Consider the following 23,451-nt stretch of genomic DNA (forward strand, 5'->3'; position numbering starts at 1 on the left):
GGGAAAATAGGAGTTTCCTCTTTGATTCTGGTACAACTGAGAGTGAACAAGATGGCCCAGTACCAGAGGTGGAAGGCTGAGGGTCATCTGGGTTTTCCTCACTATTACCGATATTATGGTCATTAGTTTCAGTCAAAACCTCACCAAAACCTTGAAACTCATCTTCACTGGCACTTCCATATGTATTAGAACTGTCACTGGGGAACAAAAGTGTCCCAATTCGCCGAGGGTTGAGGAGCTTCTTAACGTGAGGCATGGTGGACAAGGTGTACTAATGTGGCGTTCCCACAATGTGCCACTGGGTCCCAGATTTTTTTTTTCTACTGCGCACACCCACCACACGAACTCATTCTCTCACATCTAGGCCTACCAGCCTTTTCCTGCGAGATTTGAAGGCGCTAGAATTTATGCGTACTAGTACATCAAAAGCCTTGGCGCGTAAACCGTACTAGTACGGCTGAAACCCTGAAAGGGTTAAGAGTGTAGCAGTTAAGTGAAGCATTAAGGGTGTAGCACTTATAAGTCATTCTGACTTTTTTTTTTGGGTTATCCTAGGTTCTCTACACATGTAGTCAGGAACAGGAATGACCGCTGTGGTGGCCCTTTAAACCCCAACAACTATGGCTGCTGTCACCACCACTAGCCACATACCTAATGACATGTATTTTATTCATTCTAGTGTATATATCATGTTTCTATGTTATTAATATTGTTTATTATGTCATATTACATGAATTGTGATAGATAAATAAGCTGCAGAGTTGATATTAGGGGAATTATTAAAGTATTTTCTCGTGCCTGGAATTCCACTGGAGCGAATTAACTCCATTTCACTTAATTTAAATGAGGAAAATTGACTCTGCAAATGAGCAAATCCAATTGCGAGCAAGGTCATGGAACGGATTAAACTCGTAAGTAGAGGTTCCACTGTATACTCGTAAATTCTAGCGGCTTCAAATCAAGCAGGAGAAAGCTGGTAGGCCCACATGTGAGAGAATGGGCCAGTGTGCACCATATAAAAAAAATCCTGCAGCACGCAGTGCATAATGAGAAAAAAAACTCCGACTTTTTTTTTTTTCCGACTTTTTTTTTTTTTATTAAAATGCCGACTTTGTGATCTATTTTTGTATAGTATTTATGGTTGTATTCTCGTTTTCTTAGTCTCATTTGATAGAATAGAAAACATATTATAGAAATAGAGGTGATTGTAATTGGTTTTCCTATGAAAAGAACCCTGAAATGGCCCTAAGCGAAACAAAGCTGAAGGGGGTAGGGGAGTTTTGGTGGGGAGAAATAAATGGGATTAAATCTGGAGTATCTGAGAGAGTTAGAGCTAAGGAAGGGGTAGCAATGATATTGAAGGATCAGTCATGGAAGGAGAAAAGAGAATACGAATGTGTAAATTCAAGGATTATGTGGATTAAAGTAAAGGTTGGATGCGAAAAGTGGGTCATAATAAGCGTGTGTGCACCTGGAGAAGAGAGGAATGTAGAGGAGAGAGAGATTTTGGGAGATGTTGAGTGAATGTATAGGAACCTTTGAACCAAGTGAGAGTAATTGTGGTAGGGGACCTGAATGCTAAAGTAGGAGAAACTTTTAGAGAGGGTGTGGTAGGTAAGTTTGGGGTGCCAGGTGTAAATGATAATGGGAGCCCTTTGATTGAACTTTGTATAGAAAGGGGTTTAGTTATAGGTAATACATATTTTAAGAAAAAGAGGATAAATAAGTATACAAGATATGATGTAGGGCAAAATGACAGTAGTTTGCTGGATTATGTATTGGTAGATAAAAGACTGTTGAGTAGACTTCAGGATGTACATGTTTATAGAGGGGCCACAGATATGTCAGATCACTTTTTAGTTGTAGCTACACTGAGAGTAAAAGGTAGATGGGATACAAGGAGAATAGAAACATCAGGGAAGAGAGAGGTTAAGGTTTATAAACTAAAAGAGGAGGCAGTTAGGGTAGGATATAAACAGCTATTGGAGGATAGATGGGCTAATGAGAGCATAGGCAATGGGGTCGAAGAGGTATGGGGTAGGTTTAAAAATGTAGTGTTAGTGTTCAGCAGAAGTTTGTGGTTACAGGAAAGTGGGTGCAGGAGGGAAGAGGGGCGATTGGTGGAATGATGATGTAAAGAGAGTAGAAAGGGAGAAAAAGTTAGCATATGAGAAGTTTTTACAAAGTAGAAGTGATGCAAGGAGGGAAGAGTATATGGAGAAAAAGAGAGAGCTTAAGAGAGTGGTGAAGCAATGTAAAAAGAGAGCAAATGAGAGAGTGGATGAGATGTTAACAAGAAATTCTGTTGAAAATAAGAAAAAGTTTTGGAGTGAGATTAACAAGTTAAGAAAGCCTAGAGAACAAATGGATTTGTCAGTTAAAAATAGGAGAGGAGAGTTATTAAATGGAGAATTAGAGGTATTGGGAAGATGGAGGGAATATTTTGAGGAATTGTTAAATGTTGATGAAGATAGAGAAGCTGTGATTTTGTGTATAGGGCAAGGAGGAATAACATCTTGTAGGAGTGAGGAAGAGCCAGTTGTGAGTGTGGGGGAAGTTCGTGAGGCAGTAGGTAAAATGAAAGGGGGTAAAGCAGCCGGGATTGATGGGATAAAGATAGAAATGTTAAAAGCAGGTGGGGATATAGTTTAGGAGTGGTTGGTGCTATTATTTAATAAATGTATGGAAGAGGGTAAGGTACCTTGGGATTGGCAGAGAGCATGCATAGTTCCTTGGTATAAAGGCAAAGGGGAGTATGGTAGAGTTATTATAGAAAGAATTGAGTAAAACGGAGAATAGGATAGCAGATGAACAAGGAGGCTTTAGGAAAGGTAGGGGGTGTGTGGACCATGTGTTTACAGTGAAACATATAAGTGAACAGTATTTAGATAAGGCTAAAGAGGTTTTTGTGGCATTTATGGATTTGGAAAAAGCGTATGATGGGGTGGATAGGGGGGGGCAATGTGGCAGATGTTGCAAGGGTATGGTGTAGGAGGTAGGTTACTGAAAGCAGTGAAGAGTTTTTATGAGGATAGTGAGGCTCAAGTTAGAGTATGTAGGAAAGAGGGAGATTATTTCCCAGTAAAAGTAGGCCTTAGACAAGGATTTGTGATGTCACCGAGGTTGTTCAATATATTTATAGATGGGGTTGTAAGAGAAGTAAATGCAAGGGTCTTGGCAAGAGGCGTGGAGTTAAAAGATAAAGAATCACACAAAAAGTGAGAGTTGTCACAGTTGCTCTTTGCTGATGACACTGTGCTCTTTGGAGATTCTGAAGAGAAGTTGCAGAGGTTGGTGGATGAATTTGGTAGGGTATGTAAAAGAAGAAAATAAAAAGTGAATACAGGAAAGAGTAAGGTTATGAGGATGAAAAGATTAGGTGATGAAAGATTGGATATCAGATTGGAGGGAGAGAGAATGGAGGAGGTGAATGTATTCAGATATTTGGGAGTGGACGTGTCAGCGAATGGATATATGAAAGATGAGGTGAATCATAGAATTGATGAGGGGAAAAAGGTGAGCGGGGCACTTAGGAGTCTGTGGAGACAAAGAACTTTGTCCTTGGAGGCAAAGAGGGGAATGTATGAGAGTATAGTTTTACCAATGCTCTTATATGGACATGATGCATGGGTGATGAATGTTGCAGCGAGGAGAAGGCTGGAGGCAGTGGAGATGTCATGTCTGAGGGCAATGTGTGGTGTGAATATAATGCAGAGAATTCGTAGTTTGGAAGTTAGGAGGAGGTGCGGGATTGCCAAAACTGTTGTCAAGAGGGCTGAGGAAGGGTTGTTGAGGTGGTTTGGACATGTAGAGAGAATGGAGCGAAACAGAATGACTTAGAGTGTATCAGTCTGTAGCGGAAGGAAGGCGGGGTAGGGGTCAGCCTAGGAAAGGTTGGAGGGAGGGGGTAAAGGAGGTTTTGTGTGTGAGGGGCTTGGACTTCCAGCAGGCATGTGTGAGCATGTTTGATAGGAGTGAATGGAGACAAATGGTTTTTAATACTTGACGTGCTGTTGGAGTGTGAGCAAAATAACATTTATGAAAGGATTCAGGGAAACTGGCAGGCCGGACTTGAGTCCTGGAGATGGGAAGTACAGTGCCTGCACTCTGAAGGAGGGGTGTTAATGTTGCAGTTAAAAAGCTGTAGTGTAAAACACCCTTCTGGCAAGACAGTGATGGAGTGAATGATTGTGAAAGTTTTTCTTTTTCGGGCCACCCTGCCTTGGTGAGAATCGGCCAGTGTGTTAATAAAAAAAAGAAAATAATGAAAAGAACCTTGAAATGGAGCTCAAAGTAGGGGAAATGTTTGATTTTTGCCGATGTTCAAAAGTAAACAATTGGTGCCATTTTCCAAAAAATGTCCAAGTAGCCATTCTAATATGCAGTCATGAATGGGTTGACATTCATTATACAATTATTACAATATTGCAGTAGTCTGCATAACAGTAAATCTCTTATTTTTTGTTTGAATAAAAATTCAAAATAGAAAAAGAGTAATATCAGAGGGGCCTGGAGGCATGACTGATGAGCAAAGAAAATGTTATTTTAGAGCCAGGAATGTTTGCATTGTTCATTCTGGACCCTGTTTTGAAATTGTCATATTTTTTAATTTTCATGAAATTGGCCAAATTGCAAATTTCTGACCACGTTATTGGGTAGTTGAAATCGGTAAATGGGCAGTTTCTTGTACTCAATCTATAGAAAAAATGGAGTTCTAAAGAAATAGCTATGAGTTTGGTCAACTGGAACAATGGAATTAGCCAAAAATAGGGCTCAAAGTGGGCAAAATCGCCGATTCGTGAATATCGCCAAGGTCGCTAACTTCGCGAGAGCGTAATTCCGTCAGTTTTCCATCAAATTTTGTTCTTTTGGTGTCATTACAATAGGGAAAAGATTCTCTATCATTTAATTTTTTTTTTTTTATTTTTATGACACCAGGAGACACCTCAGGATTTGGGGTTGCCACAGTCAAGGGGTAAATTCAAGATTCGTGACGTTCGGGCCCTGTAAAGAGGGCAAAAGAAACTAAAAGTCATGCCTTGGTACTTTGAGTCCCACATGTTGAAGGGAAGTAGGAGAGTGAGGTTTCTATGGCTACCTGTTTTACAGTCAAAGGGCTGCTGAAGGTAACTGCAGTTGTCTTTTTACTTGTTCAAATGACAAAATTGTTTCTCGTATTGTCACCAAGAATCCAGAAATCGTGGAACTATCTGAAAGAGGCTGTATGGACTTAAGGGACATGAATATTTTGATTTCTTTATTTATCTTATTTCATTAATTCCAACACCCGAGCATTCACTTCTCTTACAGCTCCATCTATAAATATATTGAACAACCATAGTGACGTCAGACATTTTCCTGTCTGGAGATGATATAGGGAAGTAAAAAATTCATACTTCACAGCCTCAAAAAACTTTCACAGTTCTTCCAAGGTTCCTCAAGACTCTTGAAAGTAGAATTATTGAACACTTATTCAGAAAAAAAAATATACTTTTTATTGAAGTTTTAAGTGAGTTTTCTTTGTTTTGTCTGACAAAAAAAAAAAATGGTTGAGTCTGATGTAGCAGTAGCTGCAGCCCCTCTCGCAGGTTCTTTTCTGTTTATAACATTTGAAGGTCAGTCGCTGTGCGGAGTGGGGGAAGTTGCAGTAATTGATTCTTAGTTTGTCAGGTGTCCATCATATATTAATTTGTCAATTTGTTGTCATTTGACATAAGTAGCAGCAAATTGTCATCAGCAGATTGTGAGAATGATTGCATATCATCCTGGCACTGATTGCACAGATTCCTTGTTTTTTATGAATTTGGTGTCTTATTGAATCCTTTGCAGAGAAGAATGGTCACTGTGTGTGTGTGTGTACTCACCTAATTGTACTCACCTAATTGTGGTTGCAGGGGTCGAGACTCAGCTCCTGGCCCCGCCTCTTCACTGATCGCTACTGGGTCCTCTCTCTCTCTGCTTCCTGAGCTTTGTCATACCTCTTCTTAAAACTATGTATGGTTCCTGCCTCCACTACTTCACTTGCTAGGCTATTCCACTTGCTGACAACTCTATGACTGAAGAAATACTTCCTAACGTCCCTGTGACTCGTGTGAGTCTTCAGCTTCCAGTTGTGACCCCTTGTCCCTGTGTCCCCTCTCTGGAACATCCTATCTCTGTCCACCTTGTCCGATTTCCCTTAACCTTTCCTCGTACGACATTCCCTTGACCTTTGGGACTAGCCTTGTTGCAAACCTTTGTACTTTCTCTAACTTCTTGACGTGCTTGACCAGGAGTGGGTTCCAGACTGGTGCTGCATACTCCAGTATGGGCCTAACATACACAGTGTGCAGTGTCTTGAACGATTCCTTATTAAGATATCGGAACGCTATTCTCAGGTTTGCCAGGCGCCCGTATGCTGCAGCAGTTATTTGGTTGATGTGTGCCTCCGGTGATGTGCTCGGTGTTATGGTCACCCCAAGGTCTTTCTCCCTGGGTGAGGTCTGTAGTCTTTGTCCACCTAGCCTATACTCTGTCTGCAGTCTTCTTTGCCCCTCCCCAATCTTCATGACTTTGCATTTGGCTGGATTGAATTCGAGAAGCCAGTTACTGGACCACATGTCCAGCCTGTCCAGGTCTCTTTGCAGTCCTGCCTCATCCTCGTCCGATTTAATTCTTCTCATCAACTTCACGTCATCTGCGAACAGGGACACTTCAGAGTCTATTCCTTCCATCATGTCGTTCACATATATCAAAAATAGCACTGGTCCTAGAACTGACCCCTGTGGGACCCCGCTCGTAACAGGCGCCCACTGTGATACCTCTTCACGTACCATGACTCGTTGCTGCCTCCCTGTCAGGTATTCCCTTATCCATTGCAGTGCCCTCCCCTTTACATGCGCCTGATCCTCCAGCTTCTGCACTAATCTCTTGTGGGGAACTGTGTCAAAGGCCTTCCTGCAGTCTAGGAAAACGTAATCTACCCACCCCTCTCTCTCGTGTCTTACTTCTGTTACCTTGTCATAAAACTCCAGGAGGTTTGTGATACAGGATTTGCCTTCCATGAACCCATGCTGGTTTTCATTTATAATCTTGTTCCTTTCCAGGTGTTCGACCACTCTCCTCCTGATAATCTTCTCCATGACTTTGCACACAATACATGTCAGAGACATAGGTCTGTAGTTTAGTGCCTCGTTTCTGTTTCCTTTCTTAAATATGGGGACTACATTAGCTGTCTTCCATTTCTCAGGTAGTTGCCCAGTTTCAAGGGATGTGTTGAAGATTGTGGTTAGAGGCACGCACAGCATCTCTGCTCCTTCTCCTGGTTTTCATTTATAATCTTGTTCCTTTCCAGGTGTTCGACCACTCTCCTCCTGATAATCTTCTCCATGACTTTGCACACAATACATGTCAGAGACACAGGTCTGTAGTTTAGTGCCTCGTTTCTGTTTCCTTTCTTAAATATGGGGACTACATTAGCTGTCTTCCATTTCTCAGGTAGTTGCCCAGTTTCAAGGGATGTGTTGAAGATTGTGGTTAGAGGCACGCACAGCATCTCTGCTCCTTCACTAAGAACCCATGGGGAGATGTTGTCCGGTCCCATCGCCTTTGAGGTGTCAAGGTCACTTAAGAGCTTCTTCACCTCCTCCTCAGTTGTTCGTATGTCATCCAACACTTGTTGGTATATTCCCTCTTGATGTTCCCTTCTGTGCTGTCTTCCCACAGCCCTTCCTGTCTCTACTGTAAAAACTTCCTTAAATCTCCTGTTCAGCTCCTCGCATACCTCCTGATCATTTCTTGTGAGTTCTCCACCTTCTGTCCTTAATCTGATCACCTGGTCTTTGACTGTTGTCTTCCTCCTGTGTGTGTGTGTGTGTGTGTGTGGACGGAGTGACTCCAGCGTTTGGATTGATTGACCACATCAGAAGCCCCATTCGTGCAAGTTCCCGGAGCTAATAGATTTGGGTAATTTCAAGAATGTGTTATCACTCACCCACATTACCTGTACCTGGAGTTTACGTGGAGAGAGTTCCGGGGGTCAATGCCCCCGCGGCCCGGTCTGTGGCCTGTGATCATATAATGGACTTTATTTTTACTGCCAATTCTTCGATGATTCAGGATAGAGGTAACACACCTCTATATCACTCTTAGTATTTATTTTGGTGTTGGTGCCTTGTGAGCACATTCTTTAATTATGGAAATCATGATCTCGACCAAATTGGTGTGCTAGTGAGAGGTGCCTTTGGGTAACGTGAATTGATAAGTTCTGTCCTTTGATGATTAAAGGATCTTGATGTGTGATGTGCCCCATGGTGTGATTTTTCTGCTGCCCAGTTATGTAGATCTTGTAGGAGTAAGAAGTGTTGATGCCACAGATTACATACTTCTGGATCATGGTCTGGTTATGTAGTATCTTGTAGAGCAATGTTCAATAGGGTATTGGGCTATAAAGTAGAATACTATGGGGTGGTTGAATCTTGTTATGGAAATCAGGGGCTCCTATTAACCCATCTGAATGATCTGCTTAGTGGTATATCAGAACCTGCTTTGCCTACCTCTGAATATTTCTTCAGCTGGCTTCAGCTTTCTCTGATTATTTTAGTCAGAATATAGAGTATTCATTTGGATTTAGATTAAACTCAAGCACATTCAGAGTTCTCTGCGATTGTTCCAGCTCATAATGTATCACAGATTACCTTTCTCAGCTTTCTACAGCAGTTTGCAAGGGTTCTGGGATACATAAGGGGTTCTAAGAAGACATTGTGCATTAGAGCAAATAAATGCTTGAAAATCTTGCCCGCATATGAAAGTGCTGTTCTTTTCAAAGCTATGTTGCTCATCCTACTGTTTTGAAAGGTGATGTTTTGCACTGACAGTGAAGGAAGCTTTGGTTCACCTACTCAAGAAAAATTTCCTTGGTTCAGAAAACTTGTCAAATTATTGTCCTGTTTCTGACCTTATGTTCCTTTTTAAACTGAACATGCTGTTTTTGATCAGCTGTGTCCTTTTCTTGAGTGGAGTAATATTTTACTGTGTGTTCGATCTGTGTATTGACCATTTCATGCAACTGAGATGATTTTGTTTGAAGTTTTCTGTGATTTGATACTGAACATTTGTTTCAGAAATGCATTATTGTTAATTTTGTTGGACCTATGCTGCATTTGATAACACTAATCATGGATTACTGACGAGATCTATTTCAGCTGTGGCTTCGTGGATATTGCATTGTCGCTTCTGAAATCGTACCTTTCTGGTTGATTTTGTCTGATTAAAAAAGCCAGTGAAATTAGATAATGTTATAGCTTGGAGATGTATCCTCAGTTATAACTTGTCTTTGGGAGACAGTGTTTTCTAGACACAACTTTTTTTTTTTTTTTTTTTTAGTCTTTCACCTTAAAAATTGGGGTCCTACTGTACTCTGCTCATTTTAAGGTCTTCATTCCTCCCATATAAAAGCAACTGCAACTGGTCACTATTTCCCCTATTTAGTAGACTGACATGTTCTTTATTTTTTTTTTTCTACTGAGGTGATGTTCATACTTTTGTAATATATGAACCTCCAGTGTGACTGTTTTAGTCTCTGGACATTTCCTGATGTGTGCCACCATTTTCAGTTATTTTCAACAAAATATAATGAGTGTCTTGGCATTCAGGGAGAAAATTCATAAAGCACCTAGTTACACAGTATCCTCAGTAATTAGTTATAGTACTCTGTACGGGACTCCATTGGGAAGTGGAAAGGAATTATTCTTCTTCCATAAGCTATTCATGTCGTAAGTGGTGACAACAATACTGGGAGAAAGGGGCTAGTAACCCCTTCTCCTATACATTGCTAAATTTATAAAGAGAAACTCATTTTTCTTTTTAGGTCACCCTGCCTTGGTGGGATATGGCTGGTGTGTTAAGAAAAACTAAGGGAATAATATAGTACCAATAATGGTTGTCACTTTACCCCCCTGCACCTTCCTGTGATAATTAGAGAATGCATCTTGTGATGGGTTGCTTTTGCTAACACACAGTAGTTGCTCATCACTAAGCCATGGTCACCAAACAGCAAGAATAGTTATTTTTACATTAAATGTATTATTATTCAGTCTCACTAATGTTTCTTTCTCAGGTTTGTATATGAAACGGAGCACTTCAATGGTGTAGGAGAACTTCTAGAGATTTTGGGAAGGTAAGTTCTCGCACTCTTGTTTGAATTGTTTGAAGCCATGTGTTTGAGTAAGATTTGCAAGGGAAAGTGTTAGAGTGGAAGCATTTTATTTTTTTGCATGGAGCTAACCACTTTGTGCAGTTGCCCTCATTATAGTGACTCCACACAATACTAACACCCAGTGCATTATTTTTGTTGTGTAATAGTAGAAACATTAAGTTTTATCTCGGTGGATAGAATAGCTATAGGTTCCTTCTCCCTCTTTCATAACTCTTGTGTCACATTGGTAGCAAGAAGATAAGATTAGATAAGATTTTTTTCAGGTTTTTAACCACAGAGGGTTAGCCATCCAGGATAACCCAAGAAAGCCAGTGGATCATTGAGGACTATCATATTTTCCATTGTGGTCCATCAAACTTGTCTCTCAGGATGCAACCCACACCAGTCGACTAACATCCAGGTACCTACCTACTTGCTAGGTGAATGGGGACAGCGGGTGTAAGGAAACTTGCCCAATGTTTCTACCCTTGCCAGGGATCGAACCACGGACACTCGGTGTGTGAGACGAGAGTGGCCTACCAGGCCACGGAATACCATAGCAGCAGTAGTAATGGTTTTATCAAACTGCATCTCACTGATAGAGTAACTAGCTACTGCCATCATCCTCAGTTAAATGTTCTTCAGACTGTTGTCACAGGTACTAGTAAGGGCTTTGGTAGTTGCCTCAGAGCATCTGATTGATTTGAGCCAGTAAAGCACCTAAACTACTAGGAACACCTTCAGTTCTTGAACATGTGCTCATTAGAGTGGAAGAAAGAGAGATACATGATAATATATACCTGGAAAGTGCTGGAGGGCCTGGGCCTAAATCTGCACACTGCCATTACAACATACTGGAGTGAGAGATATGGGAGGAAGTGTAGAATAAACCCAGTGAGGAGTAGGGGTGCAGTGGGGACAATAAGGGAACACTGTATCAACATCCGGGGTCCCAGACTATTCAACATCTTACCAGAAGATATCAGAAACACGGCTGGGACAAGTGTAGAAGCTTTCAAGAGGAAACTGGATAAGTATCTTCACCAGGTGCCAGATCAACCAGGCTGTGATGAATATATGGGGCAGCGGGCCTCGAGCAGCAACAACCATGGTGACCAGGCAAACACCAGACGAGCCTGGCCCATGGCCGGGCTCGGAGAGTAGAGAAACTCTCGAAACTCTTCAAAGGTATATCAGAGGACATGTGTGTGTGCTTACCTCATTTATATGAAAAACAGTGTGTAGTGATTTTTTATAACATTCATCTCTTTATATATATTCATATACAATAGACATAATTCATCTGGGTTACAGCCCTGAAAACTGTGCTGCCAGTGATTTCCGAGACTTATAGAATGAGAAACGTAGGAAAAATAGGGTTGCGTTCCTCAGAACTCAAAAAAAAAAAAAAATTACTAATAGTTTAAAAAATGATTTTTCTATGTTCTCCATGGGGAAGTGGAACAGAATTCTTCCTCCGTAAACCATGCATGTTGTGAGAAGTGACTAAAATGCCGGGAGCAAGGGGGGATAGTAACCCCTACTCCTGTATACATTACTAAATTTAAAAAGAGAAGTTTTTTTTTTTTAGATCACCTTGGCTTGGTGGGATATGGCCAGTTTGATGAAAAAAAAAATTCTTTGTAATTTTGTCAGTGAGGGCGCTGTGTGAAATACCTGAACTCCTACAGGGTTCAGATGATGAAAAGGAAGAACACGTGTATCTTAAAAATGGTTACATTATTACTGTATAGTATTTGTTACTTACCTTTAAGTCAATTTGGTGATGCTTAACATCTTGAGTGGAAAAAGTGGTTGTGGGCCCAGGGTGATGGGGTGCTGAAAGTTGGGATCCTGTGATGTTGCTGCAGCTTCATCAGTTGATTGTTGTAGTGAAGTTCTCTGGTATTCTGTCATATGCCACTGGTTTTGGTTTACCCTGCAGTTCTATATACAGCCTATTGTGCACTCTAAATCAATTCCAGACCTATATGTCCACTTGTTTTCTGGCTGTTCTACTTCCTCCACACGCACTGGTTTATAGTATGATGAGACTTTTTCCAGTAGCAAGGCCATCAAGTGGAACACCTCTGTTTTTCAATACATGCCCTAAATTTTGTTTTATGTATTTAGTTGTAATGATGTATTGCTCACACTTTTCACTGTCACATTGAGGATTACTCATTGTACATGCCTTTATCTTTTCCTGTTCATTATCTTCCTTGCTTCATTTGCACTCTCCCTTTCAGGGCTAGAACAATGGAGTTGCCCAGTGTGTAATGATGGGTCTCCTGCCTGCCTGCCTGCCATGGCACTACATAAAAGAAATGCATGCTAACAATGGAAATTAATTCTGCTCCAGTTTACCTTAACCCCTTTCAGGGTGGGTCCATTTGTACTATGGCTTTCAAGCCCAGGTTGGTCCTGTTGTTCTGCAGGATGAGCTCAGCTCTCTCAGATAAGCTGTGAGCAGTAAATTTGGACCATATGAGAGAAAGTGTGCACCGGATGAAAAAAAAAAATCCTGCAGCACGCAGTGAACAACAAAAGAAAAGTGACTTTTTTTTTTTATTTAAAACACCGAATTTATGGTGTATTTTCGTATGGTTTTTATGGTTGTATTCTCGGTTCCTTGGTCTCATTGGATAGAATGGAAGATATATTACAGAAATAGAGATGATTTTGATTAGTTTAGGACTAAACATAGCTTGAAACTGAGGTCAAAATACCAGAAACATTCAATTTTTGCCTATATACCAGTTTGGAGGGATATGTTGTGTATCTTTATATGTACATGTATATGCTTCTAAACTGTTGTATTTTGAGCACTTCTGCAAAAACATTGATTATGTGTGAGTGAGGTGAAAGTGTTGAAAGATGATGAAAGTATTTTCTTTTTGGGTCACCCTGCTTCGGTGGGAGACAGCTGACTTGTTAAAAAAAAAAAAATACCAGAGTACATAAATTGTCATTCACCCAATGTGCATCCAGCTGATCAGTCTAATATGGGTTTACAAATGCATTGACATTTTACAATTGTTAAAATAATTCAGTAGTCTGCATAACAGTAAATCATCATCGTCGTCGTCGTCTTCGTCTTCAAGTCGGCCGTTTCCCACCGAGGCAGGGTGACCCATAAAGAAAGAAAATCCCTAAAAAGAAAATACTTTCATCATTATTCAACACTTTCACCTCACATACACATAATCACTGTTTTTGCAGATGTGCCCAGAATACAACAGCTTAGAAGCATATGCGTATAAAGATACACAACATATCCCTCCAAACTGCCAATATCCCGAACCCCTCCTTTAGAGTGCAGGCATTGTACTTCCCATTTCCACGACTCAAGTCCGGCTATATAAAAATAACTGGTTTCCCTGAATCCCTTCACTAAATATTACCCTGCTCACACTCCAACAGCTCGTCAGGTCCCAAATACCATTCGTCTCCATTCACTCCTATCGAACACGCTCACGCACGCTTGCTGGAAGTCCAAGCCCCTCGCCCACAAAACCTCCTTTACCCCTTCCTTCTTTTCGAGGACGACCCTTACCCCGCCTTCCTTCCTCTACAGATTTATATGCTCTCCATGTCATTCTACTTTGATCCATTCTGTCTAAATGACCAAACCACTTCAACAACCCCTCTTCATCCCTCTGACTAATACTTTTATTAACTCCACACTTTCTCCTAATTTCCACACTCCGAATTTTCTGCATAATATTTACACCACACATTGCCCTTAGACAGGACATCTCCACTGCCTCCAACCGCCTCCTCGCTGCAGCATTTACAACCCAAGCTTTACACCCATTTTTTTTTTTTTTTTTTTTCAACAAGTCGGCCGTTTCCCACCGAGGCAGGGTGACCCAAAAAAAAAGAAAGAAAATCCCCAAAAAGAAAATACTTTCATCATCATTCAACACTTTCACATACACCCATATAAGAGTGAAACACTTCAGAAATGTCATAAAGGAACGGGAGGTACAGGCCTCTATGGACAGATATGTTGTGCGACAGAAGTCCAGTGACTCTCAAGCTGGTCCTATTGGCATTAAAAGAACAAGGGAAGTAACCCCGGAAAAAGAGTTGCTACCTCAAGTCCTAATGGAAGGGGATTCCCCTTCTAAACACTAAGAAGATCCACACTCTCCCCTCCTCCCATCCCATCAATCATCACCAGATCTTCAATAAAGGTAAGTGTCATGTAACTGTGCATGTCTTCTTCAGTTTGTGTGTATTAAAATTAATATTTCATTTGGTAAAATTTTGTTTTTTTGAATACTTTGGGGTGTCAGGAACGGATTAATTTGATTTCCATTATTTCTTATGGGGAAAATTAACTTGATTAACGATTATTTCGATTAACGATGAGCTCTCAGGAACGGATTAATATCGCTGGTCGAGGGTCCACTGTACTTTCATACATTCCCTTCTTTGCCTCCATAGATAACGTTTTTTGACTCCACATATACCTCAACGCACCACTCACCTTTTTTCCCTCATCAGTTCTATGATTAACCTCATCCTTCATAAATCCATCCGCCGACACGTCAACTCCCAAGTACATATCTGAAAACATTCACTTCTTCCATACTCCTCCTCCCCAATTTGATATCCAATTTTTCTTTATCTAAATCATTTTTTTTTTTGCAAAAGTATAATAAAATAAAAAATGGCAATAAAAAGTTGGGTAATAAAGTCTAAAATAAAATAGGCAATAATAAAAAGTTTAAAATAAAATTGAGCAATAAAGTATAAAATAAAATAGGGCAAGAAAAGTATAAAATTTGGTAATAAAGTCTAAAATAAAATAGGGCAATAAAGTATAAAATAAAATAAGGGCAGTAATAGTTGAATAGGACAATGCTATGGTAAGTTACAATTAAAATAAAATAGGGCAATGATGTGGTGAGTTGCAAATATTTGATAAGTAGAAAGCAATAAAATTAAAAAATAATAGTAAATGAGATTGTGTAGATATTAAAGACAATTAAGACTGAGGTAGAATGGTAATAGAGTACAAAAGTGACATTCTCAAGTACAGTGGACCCCCGGCATATGATATTAATCCGTTCCTGAGAGCTCATCGTATGCTGAAATTATCGTAAGGCAAATTAATTTTCCCCATGAGAAATAATGGAAATCAGATCAATCCATGCAAGACACCCAAAAATATGAAAAAAAAAAAAAGTTTTACCGCATAAAATATTAGGTTTAATGCACACAAACTGAAGAAGACATGCACAGTAAGTAGTACTCTACTAACAATAGAATACATGACACTTACCTTTAATGAAGATCTGGTGATGATTGCTGGGATGGGAGGAGGGGAGAGTGTCCAACTTATTGTTTAGAAGGGGAATCCCCTTCCATTAGGACTTGAGGTATCAAGTCCTATTCTGGGGTTACTTCCCTTCTTCTTTTAATGCCACTAGGACCAGCTTGAGAGTCAGTGGACTTCTGTCACACAACATATCTGTCCATAGAGGCCTGTACCTCTCGTTCCTTTATGATTTGTCTAAAGTGGTTCACAACATTGTCATTGTAATAGTCACAAGCACAGCTTGCAATAGCAATTCCATAATAATTCTCACCCTTTTTACCACAGGGATGGCAATAGAAGCTTTCTTTGGGTCCATGGTGACTTATTTTGTAGTTAAAAGCACTGAAAATGCGAGGGTCTTGGCAAGAGGCATGGAGTTAAAAGATAAAGAATCACACATAAAGTGGGAGTTGTCACAGTTGCTCTTTGCTGATGACACTGTGCTCTTGGGAGATTCTGAAGAGAAGTTGCAGAGGTTGGTGGATGAATTTGGTTGGGTATGCAAAAGAAGAAAATTAAAAGTGAATACAGGAAAGAGTAAGGTTATGAGGATAACAAAAAGATAAGGTGATGAAAGATTGGATATCAGATTGGAGGGAGAGAGTATGGAGGAGGTGAATGTATTCAGATATTTGGGAGTAGACATGTCAGCGGATGGGTCTATGAAAAATGAGGTGAATCATAGAATTGATGAGGGGAAAAAGGTGAGTGGTGCACTTAGGAGTCTGTGTAAACAAAGAACTTTGTCCTTGGAGGCAAAGAGGGGAATGTATGAGAGTATAGTTTTACCAACGCTCTTATATGGGTGTGAAGCGTGGGTGATGAATGTTGCAGCGAGGAGAAGGCTGGAGGCAGTGGAGATGTCATGTCTGAGGGCAATGTGTGGTGTGAATATAATGCAGAGAATTCGTAGTTTGGAAGTTAGGAGGAGGTGCGGGATTACCAAAACTGTTGTCCAGAGGGCTGAGGAAGAGTTGTTGAGGTGGTTCGGACATGTAGAGAGAATGGAGCGAAACAGAATGACTTCAAGAGTGTATCAGTCTGTAGTGGAAGGAAGGCGGGGTAGGGGTCGGCCTAGGAAAGGTTAGAGGGAGGGGGTAAAGGAGGTTTTGTGTGCGAGGGGCTTGGACTTCCAGCAGGCATGCGTGAGCGTGTTTGATAGGAGTGAATGGAGACAAATGGTTTTTAATACTTGACGTGCTGTTGGAGTGTGAGCAAAGTAACATTTATGAAGGGATTCAGGGAAGCCGGCAGGCTGGACTTGAGTCCTGGAGATGGGAAGTACAGTGCCTGCACTCTGAAGGAGGGGTGTTAATGTTGCAGTTTAAAAACTGTAGCGTAAAGCACCCTTCTGGCAAGACAGTGATGGAGTGAATGATGGTGAAAGTTTTTCTTTTTCGGGCCACCCTGCCTTGGTGGGAATCAGCCAGTGTGATAATAAAAAATAAAAAAATATACAGTGGACCCCCGCCTAATGATCAGCTCCCAACTCGACCAATTATGTAAGTGTATTTTTGTAAGTGCTTTTGTAGGTGTATTTTTGGGGGTCTGAAACCGACTAATCTAATTCACAATATTCCTTATGGGAACAAATTCGGTCTATAATGGCACCCAAACAGGCTTCTGGATTGAAATAATATTGTTAGGCGGGGGTCCACTGTATATGCATTTTATCGCTCTAGAGAGCTTAATGTCGTAGTAGGTATAAGTGGCCAGGCAGGATGCCATGCCTCCCACACGACTTTTTACAAATACAGTGGACCCCCGCATAATGATATTAATCCGTTCATGAGAGCTCATTGTTATGCGAAATTATCATTATGCGGATGAATTTTCCCCATAAGAAATAATGGAAATCAAATTAATCCATGCAAGACACCCCAAAGTATGAAAAAAAAAACATTTTTACCACATGAAATATTAATTTTAATACACACAAACTGAAAAAAGCATGCACAATTACATGACACTTACCTTTATTGAAGATCTGGTGATGATTGATGGGATGGGAGGAGGAGAGAGTCTTAATGTTTAGAAGGGGAATCCCCTTCCATTAAGACTTGAGGTGTCAAGTCCTTTTCTGGGGTTACTTCCCTTCTTCTTTTAATGCCACTAGGACCAGCTTCAGAGTCACTGGACTTTTGTCGCACAACATATCTGTCCATAGTGGCCTGTACCTCTCGTTCCTTTATGACTTCCCTAAAGTGTTTCACAACATTGTCAGTGTAATAGTCACCAGCACGGCTTGCAATAGCTGTGTGAGGGCGATTTTCATCCATAAAGGTTTGGACTTTCAGCCACATTGCACAGATTTCCTTAATCTTTGTAGTAGGCAACTTCTTCAATTTCTCTCTCCCCTCCTCTGAACCAGTTTCCTCAGGTCTGGCCTCTTGCTGTTGAAGTTGATCTAGCAGCTCATCAGTGGTTAGTTCTTCATTGTCCTCCTCCACCAACTCTTCCACATCATCCCCACTAACCTCCAACCCCAAGGACTTCCCCAATGCCACAATTGATTCCTCAACTGGCATACTCCTCTCAGGGTTAGCCTCAAATCCTTCAAAATCCCTTTTGTCTACACATTCTGGCCACAGTTTCTTCCAAGCAGAGTTCAAGGTCCTCTTAGTCACTCCCTCCCAAGCCTTACCTATAAGGTTTACACAATTGAGGATATTAAAGTGATCTCTCCAAAACTCTCTTAATCAGTTGAGTTTCTGAGGTCACTACAAAGCACCTTTCAAACAGAGCTTTTGTGTACAGTTTTTTGCAATAACCTGCTGGTCCATGGGCTGCAGGAGAGGAGTGGTATTAGGGGGCAAAAACTTCACCTTAATGAACTTCATGTCTCCATAAAGTCGCTCTGCCACGTCTGTAGGATGACCAGGGGCATTGTCTAACACCAGGAGGCACTTAAGGTCTAATTTCTTTTCAGTTAGGTAATCTTTCACATTGGGGGCAAATGCATGGTGTAACCAGTCATAGAAGAAGTCCCTAGTGACCCATGCCTTACTGTTTGCCCTCCACAGCACACACAAATTAGCCTTGAGGATATTCTTTTGCCTGAACGCTCTGGGAGTTTCTGAGTGATACACTAATAAAGGCTTCACTTTGCAATCACCACTAGCATTGGAACACATCAACAGAGTAAGCCTGTCTTTCATAGGCTTATGTCCTGGGAGTGCCTTTTCCTCCTGAGTAATGTAGGTCCTGCTTGGCATTTTCTTCCAAAACAGGCCTGTTTCATCACAATTAAACACTTGTTCAGGTTTCAGTCCTTCACTGTCTATGTACTCCTTGAATTCCTGCACATATTTTTCAGCTGCTTTGTGGTCCGAACTGGCAGCCTCACCATGCCTTATCACACTATGTATGCCACTACGCTTCTTAAATCTCTCAAACCAACCTTTGCTGGCCTTAAATTCACTCACATCATCACTAGTTGCAGGCATTTTTTTAATTAAATCCTGATGCAACTTCCTAGCCTTTTCACTTATGATCACTTGAGAGATGCTATCTCCTGCTATCTGTTTTTCATTTATCTACACCAATAAGAGTCTCTCAACATCTTCCATCACTTGCGATCTCTGTTTCGAAAACACAGTTGAACCTTTGGCAAGAACAGCTTCCTTGATTGCCTTTTTGTTGCCCACAATAGTAGCGATGGTTGACTGGGGTTTATTATACAACCTGGCCAGCTCGGAGACACGCACTCCACTTTCATACTTATCAATGATCTCTTTCTTCATCTCTATAGTAATTCTCACCCTTATTCCTGTAGGGTTGGCACTAGAAGCTTTCTTGGGGCCCATGGTCACTTATTTTGCTGATAAAATCACCAAAAACACTGTAATAATATGAAATGTTCCGATGGTATGCTTGGATATTACCGCGGAGGCTGGCTGGTAAACAATGCCACCGGCAGAACATGTGAGGCTGGCTAAGGCCGCACATTAGACGCGTCTCGGACGAACAGCGTTGAGCGGGTTTTTTAGCGTTATGCGAGGCAAAATCTTAGCGATAAAATGTATCGGTATGTGGATTTAACGTTATGTAAGGCCAACGGTATGCGGGGTCCACTGTAAATACAAAATTTTCACCTCTCACCCTACATTAAGACCATTACAACTACAAATATTTTTAGGTAAGTAATACGTGTACTGTATATGCATCTTCATCACTCTAGGGAGCTTTGAGAATCGCTGTATAGTATGTGTGGGTGGGGTGGCCAGGAGGGCTACCACACCTGACTTAGAGTAATTACTACTCACCTTTTGCTCTACATTAAGATTACAAATATTTTGAGGTAAATAATGAGTGTACTGTGTGTGTATTTTACTTCGTAATGCCTATTTCTATTGCTAACTTAATATTTGTTGGTGTAAACTTGTTATCTAGCATTTATATGCATTTATAAATGGAAAAAAATGGAGTTCTGCTTTCCGGCAGTAGCCTGGACTCTAATCTGCCGAATAAGTGGGGCCCTAATGTATATGCTTCTAAATTGTTGTATTCTGAGCACCTCTGCAAAAACAGTGATTATGTGTGAGGTTAAAGTGTTGAATGATGGTGAAAGTATTTTCTTTTTGCGGATTTTCTTTCTTTTTGGGTCACCCTGCCTTGGTGGGAGACGGCCAACTTGTTTAAAAAAAAAAAAAAGAAATTAGGACTTTATATTGACCTAAGAAAAGCTTTTGACACAGTAGATATATATATGGTATATTACAGACCATTCTGGAAAATTACCCTGACTTTGCTCCCTGTAAATAAAGCATTACCACTTTGTGTGTGTGTGCGTGTGTGCGTGCGTGCATTGTGTGTATATTGTATGTCGTTATGTCTCCCCTGTCCCTCCTGTCCTCCAGTGTTGTCAGGCTGATTTCCCTCAACCTTTCTTCATAGGACATTCCCCTTAGCTCTGGAACCAGCCTTGTTGCAAACCTTTGCACTTTCTCTAATTTCTTGATGTGTTTGGCCAGGTGTGGGTTCCAAACTGGTGCTGCCTATTTCAGTATGGGCCTGACGTATACAGTGTATAAAGTCTTGAATGATTCCTTACTGAGGTACTGGAATGCTATTCTCAGGTTCGCCAGGTGCCCATATGCCGCAGCAGTTATCCGGTTAATGTGTGCTTCTGGTGACGTACTCAGTATTATACACACCCCTAGATCTTACTCCTTGAGTGAAGTTTGCAGTCTTTGGCTGCCTAGCCTATACTCTTTCTGCAGTCTTCTTTGCCCTTCTCTGATCTTCATGATTTTGCATTTGGCGGGGTTAAATTCTAGGAGCCAGTTGCTGGACCACGTGTCCAGCCTGTCCAGGTCTCTTTGTAGGCCTGTCTGGTCTGCATCTGATTTAATTCTCCTCATTAACTTCACATCATCTGCAAACAGGGACACTTCTGAGTCTCTCCCTTCCGTCATGTCGTTCACATATACCAAGAACAGCACTAGTCCCAGGACTGACCCCTGTGGGACCCCGCTCGTCACAGGCACCCACTGTGATACCTCATCATGGACCATTACTCGCTGTTGTCTCCCTGTTAGGTATTCTCTGATCCATTGCAGTGCCCTTCCTGTTATATGTGCCTGATTCTCTAGCTTCTGTACTAATCTATTGTGAGGAACTGTGTCGAAGACCTTCTTGCAATCCAAGAAATGCAATCAACCCACCCCTCCCTCTCATTTCTTACTTCAGTTACCTTGTCATAAAACTCTAGTAGGTTTGTGACACAGGACTTGCCTTCCATGAATCCATGCTGACTGTCGTTTATAACCTTGTTCCTCTCCAGGTGCTCCACCACTCTCCTCCTGATAATCTTCTCCATGACTTTGCATGCTATGTACATGTCAGTGACACTAGTCTATAGTTTAGTGCTTCATTCCTGTCTCCTTTCTTAAAGATGGGGACTACATTTGCCATCTTCCATACCTCAGGTAGTTGCCCAGTTTCAAGGGATGTGTTGAACATTGTGGTTAGTGGCACACACTGTCTCTGCTCCCTCTCTAAGGACCCAGGGAGAGATGTCCGGTCCCACCGCCTTTGACATATCAAGGTCGCTTAGGAGCTTCTTCACCTCATCAGTTGTGTGTATTTCATCCAACACTTGTTGGTATATCCCTTGTTGATGTACCCCACTGTTTTGTCTTCCCAGTGTCCCTTCAGCCTCCACTGTAAATACTTCCTGAAATCTCATGTTTAGCTCCTGACATTCTTCTTGGTCATTTCTTGTGAGCTCCCCACCTTCTTTCCTCAGCCTGATTACCTGGTCCTTGACTGTTGTCTTCCTCCTGATGTGGCTTTAAAGCAGTTTCGGATCAGACTTGACTTTCAATTCTACATCGTTTTCGTACTGCTGCTGGGCCTCCTTTCTTATCTGTGCATACTCGTTTCTGGCTCATCGACTAATTTCTTTATTTTCCTGAGTCCTTTGTCTTCTGTACTTTTCCCATTCTCTAGCACACTTAGTTTTTGCCTCCCTGCACCTTTGGGTAAACCAAGGGCACATTCTGTTCTTTCCATTATTTCTGTTACCCTTGGGAACAAACCTTTCCTCTGCCTCCTTGCATTTTGTTGTTACGTAGTCCATCATTTCGTTTACTGACTTTCCTACCAACTCTCTTTCCCACTGAACCTCCTGCAGGAAGGTCCTCATACCTGTGTAGTCCCCCCCTTTTATAGTTTGGCTTTTCCCTTTCTACTTCTGTTACCCTCTCCATTTGTAGTTCTACGATGTATTCAAAACTCAGAACCACATGGTCACTTGCTTGAAGAGGCCTTTCATATGTGATGTCCTCAATGTCTGAGTTACTCAGGGTAAACACAAGGTGGGTGGGTGGGTGTGGGTGGGTGGGTTTGGGTGTGTGTGTATTTGTGTGTGTGTGTGTATTTGTGTGTGTGTGTGCTTTGTGTGTATTTGTGTACTCTCATATGTGTGAGTGCTTGTACTCTGTGTGTGTGTGTGTGTGTGTGTGTGTGTGTGTGTGTGTGTGTGTGTGTGTGTGTGTGTGTGTGTGTGTGTGTGTGTGTGTTATGGGGCTATAGGACCCAACATGTATTTATAAGTAACAGTTACTCTGGAATACCTGATTATATTGAATTGATGGGGACTCAGTTCTACAATGTCATAAGGTTGATCAGCCCTTATGACATTTAGAACTGAGTCCCCATCAATTCAATATAATTAGGTATTCCAGAGTAACTGTTACTTATAAATACATGTTGGGAACTGTATTCTCAATAGATATGTACAGATTATACAATTACAGCCTCACATTTTCAAAACAAAGATCTACACACTCCATAGCTGTTCTCCACATGGCGTTTTCCAACAACTTTTGTCCTTCTCCCTTCTTGACATAATTCTGGGCTAACCAGTGTTTTGACACTTTAGTCACCCTGGGTATGGTGGCCACAACTTAAATTATAAAAACTCACCCCCTGGAGCACACACAATGCCCCAAAAGATAGAAGAAGGACCCAGAGATCCTGCCAGGTTGAAGGTCAGCCACAGAGAGAGAGCCTCAGTGAGAGGGAGAGAGAGAAAGACTAGCTAAGCTTCTCCCACCAAAACAAGAGACTGTTGCCAAGCACAATTCTCCAGTTACTACAATTCTACCACCCTTATTTTTACTTTTACAAAAAGAAATACAACTTTATAAACTACTTATTTAAATTGTGTGTTTATGTGTCTATAGTATAACCTATTATATTGAGAAAAATAGGCTTGACCCAGCTGCCTCTCAGTCATAAGGTTGATCAGCCCTTATGACATTTAGAACTGAGTCCCCATCAATTCAATATAATTAGGTATTCCAGAGTAACTGTTACTTATAAATACATGTTGGGTCCTATAGCCCCATAACACCCCCACCTCCAGACGAAGTCTCACAAAAGCTAGCCGTGTCCCTCAGGATACGGCTAGTAAAAGGTATATTACTTAAGTCTGAAGGCG

At 41.2% G+C, this 23,451-nt stretch overlaps 1 protein-coding gene across 1 annotated transcript in view; it reads left to right on the top strand.

The window, feature by feature from the left end:
- The window catches only part of wdb (serine/threonine-protein phosphatase regulatory subunit widerborst), a gene marked incomplete at its 3' end in the record, with an annotated part of 203,504 nt that overhangs the window by 137,499 nt on the left and 42,554 nt on the right, over positions 1 to 23,451 (top strand). The window contains 1 exon segment of the mRNA XM_070085990.1: positions 10,097 to 10,156. Within this exon segment, the coding sequence (XP_069942091.1) occupies positions 10,097 to 10,156 (60 nt within the window).

The sequence above is a fragment of the Cherax quadricarinatus genome, chromosome 17 (genome assembly GCF_038502225.1).
Source record: "Cherax quadricarinatus isolate ZL_2023a chromosome 17, ASM3850222v1, whole genome shotgun sequence".
NCBI classification, from domain to species: domain Eukaryota; kingdom Metazoa; phylum Arthropoda; class Malacostraca; order Decapoda; family Parastacidae; genus Cherax; species Cherax quadricarinatus.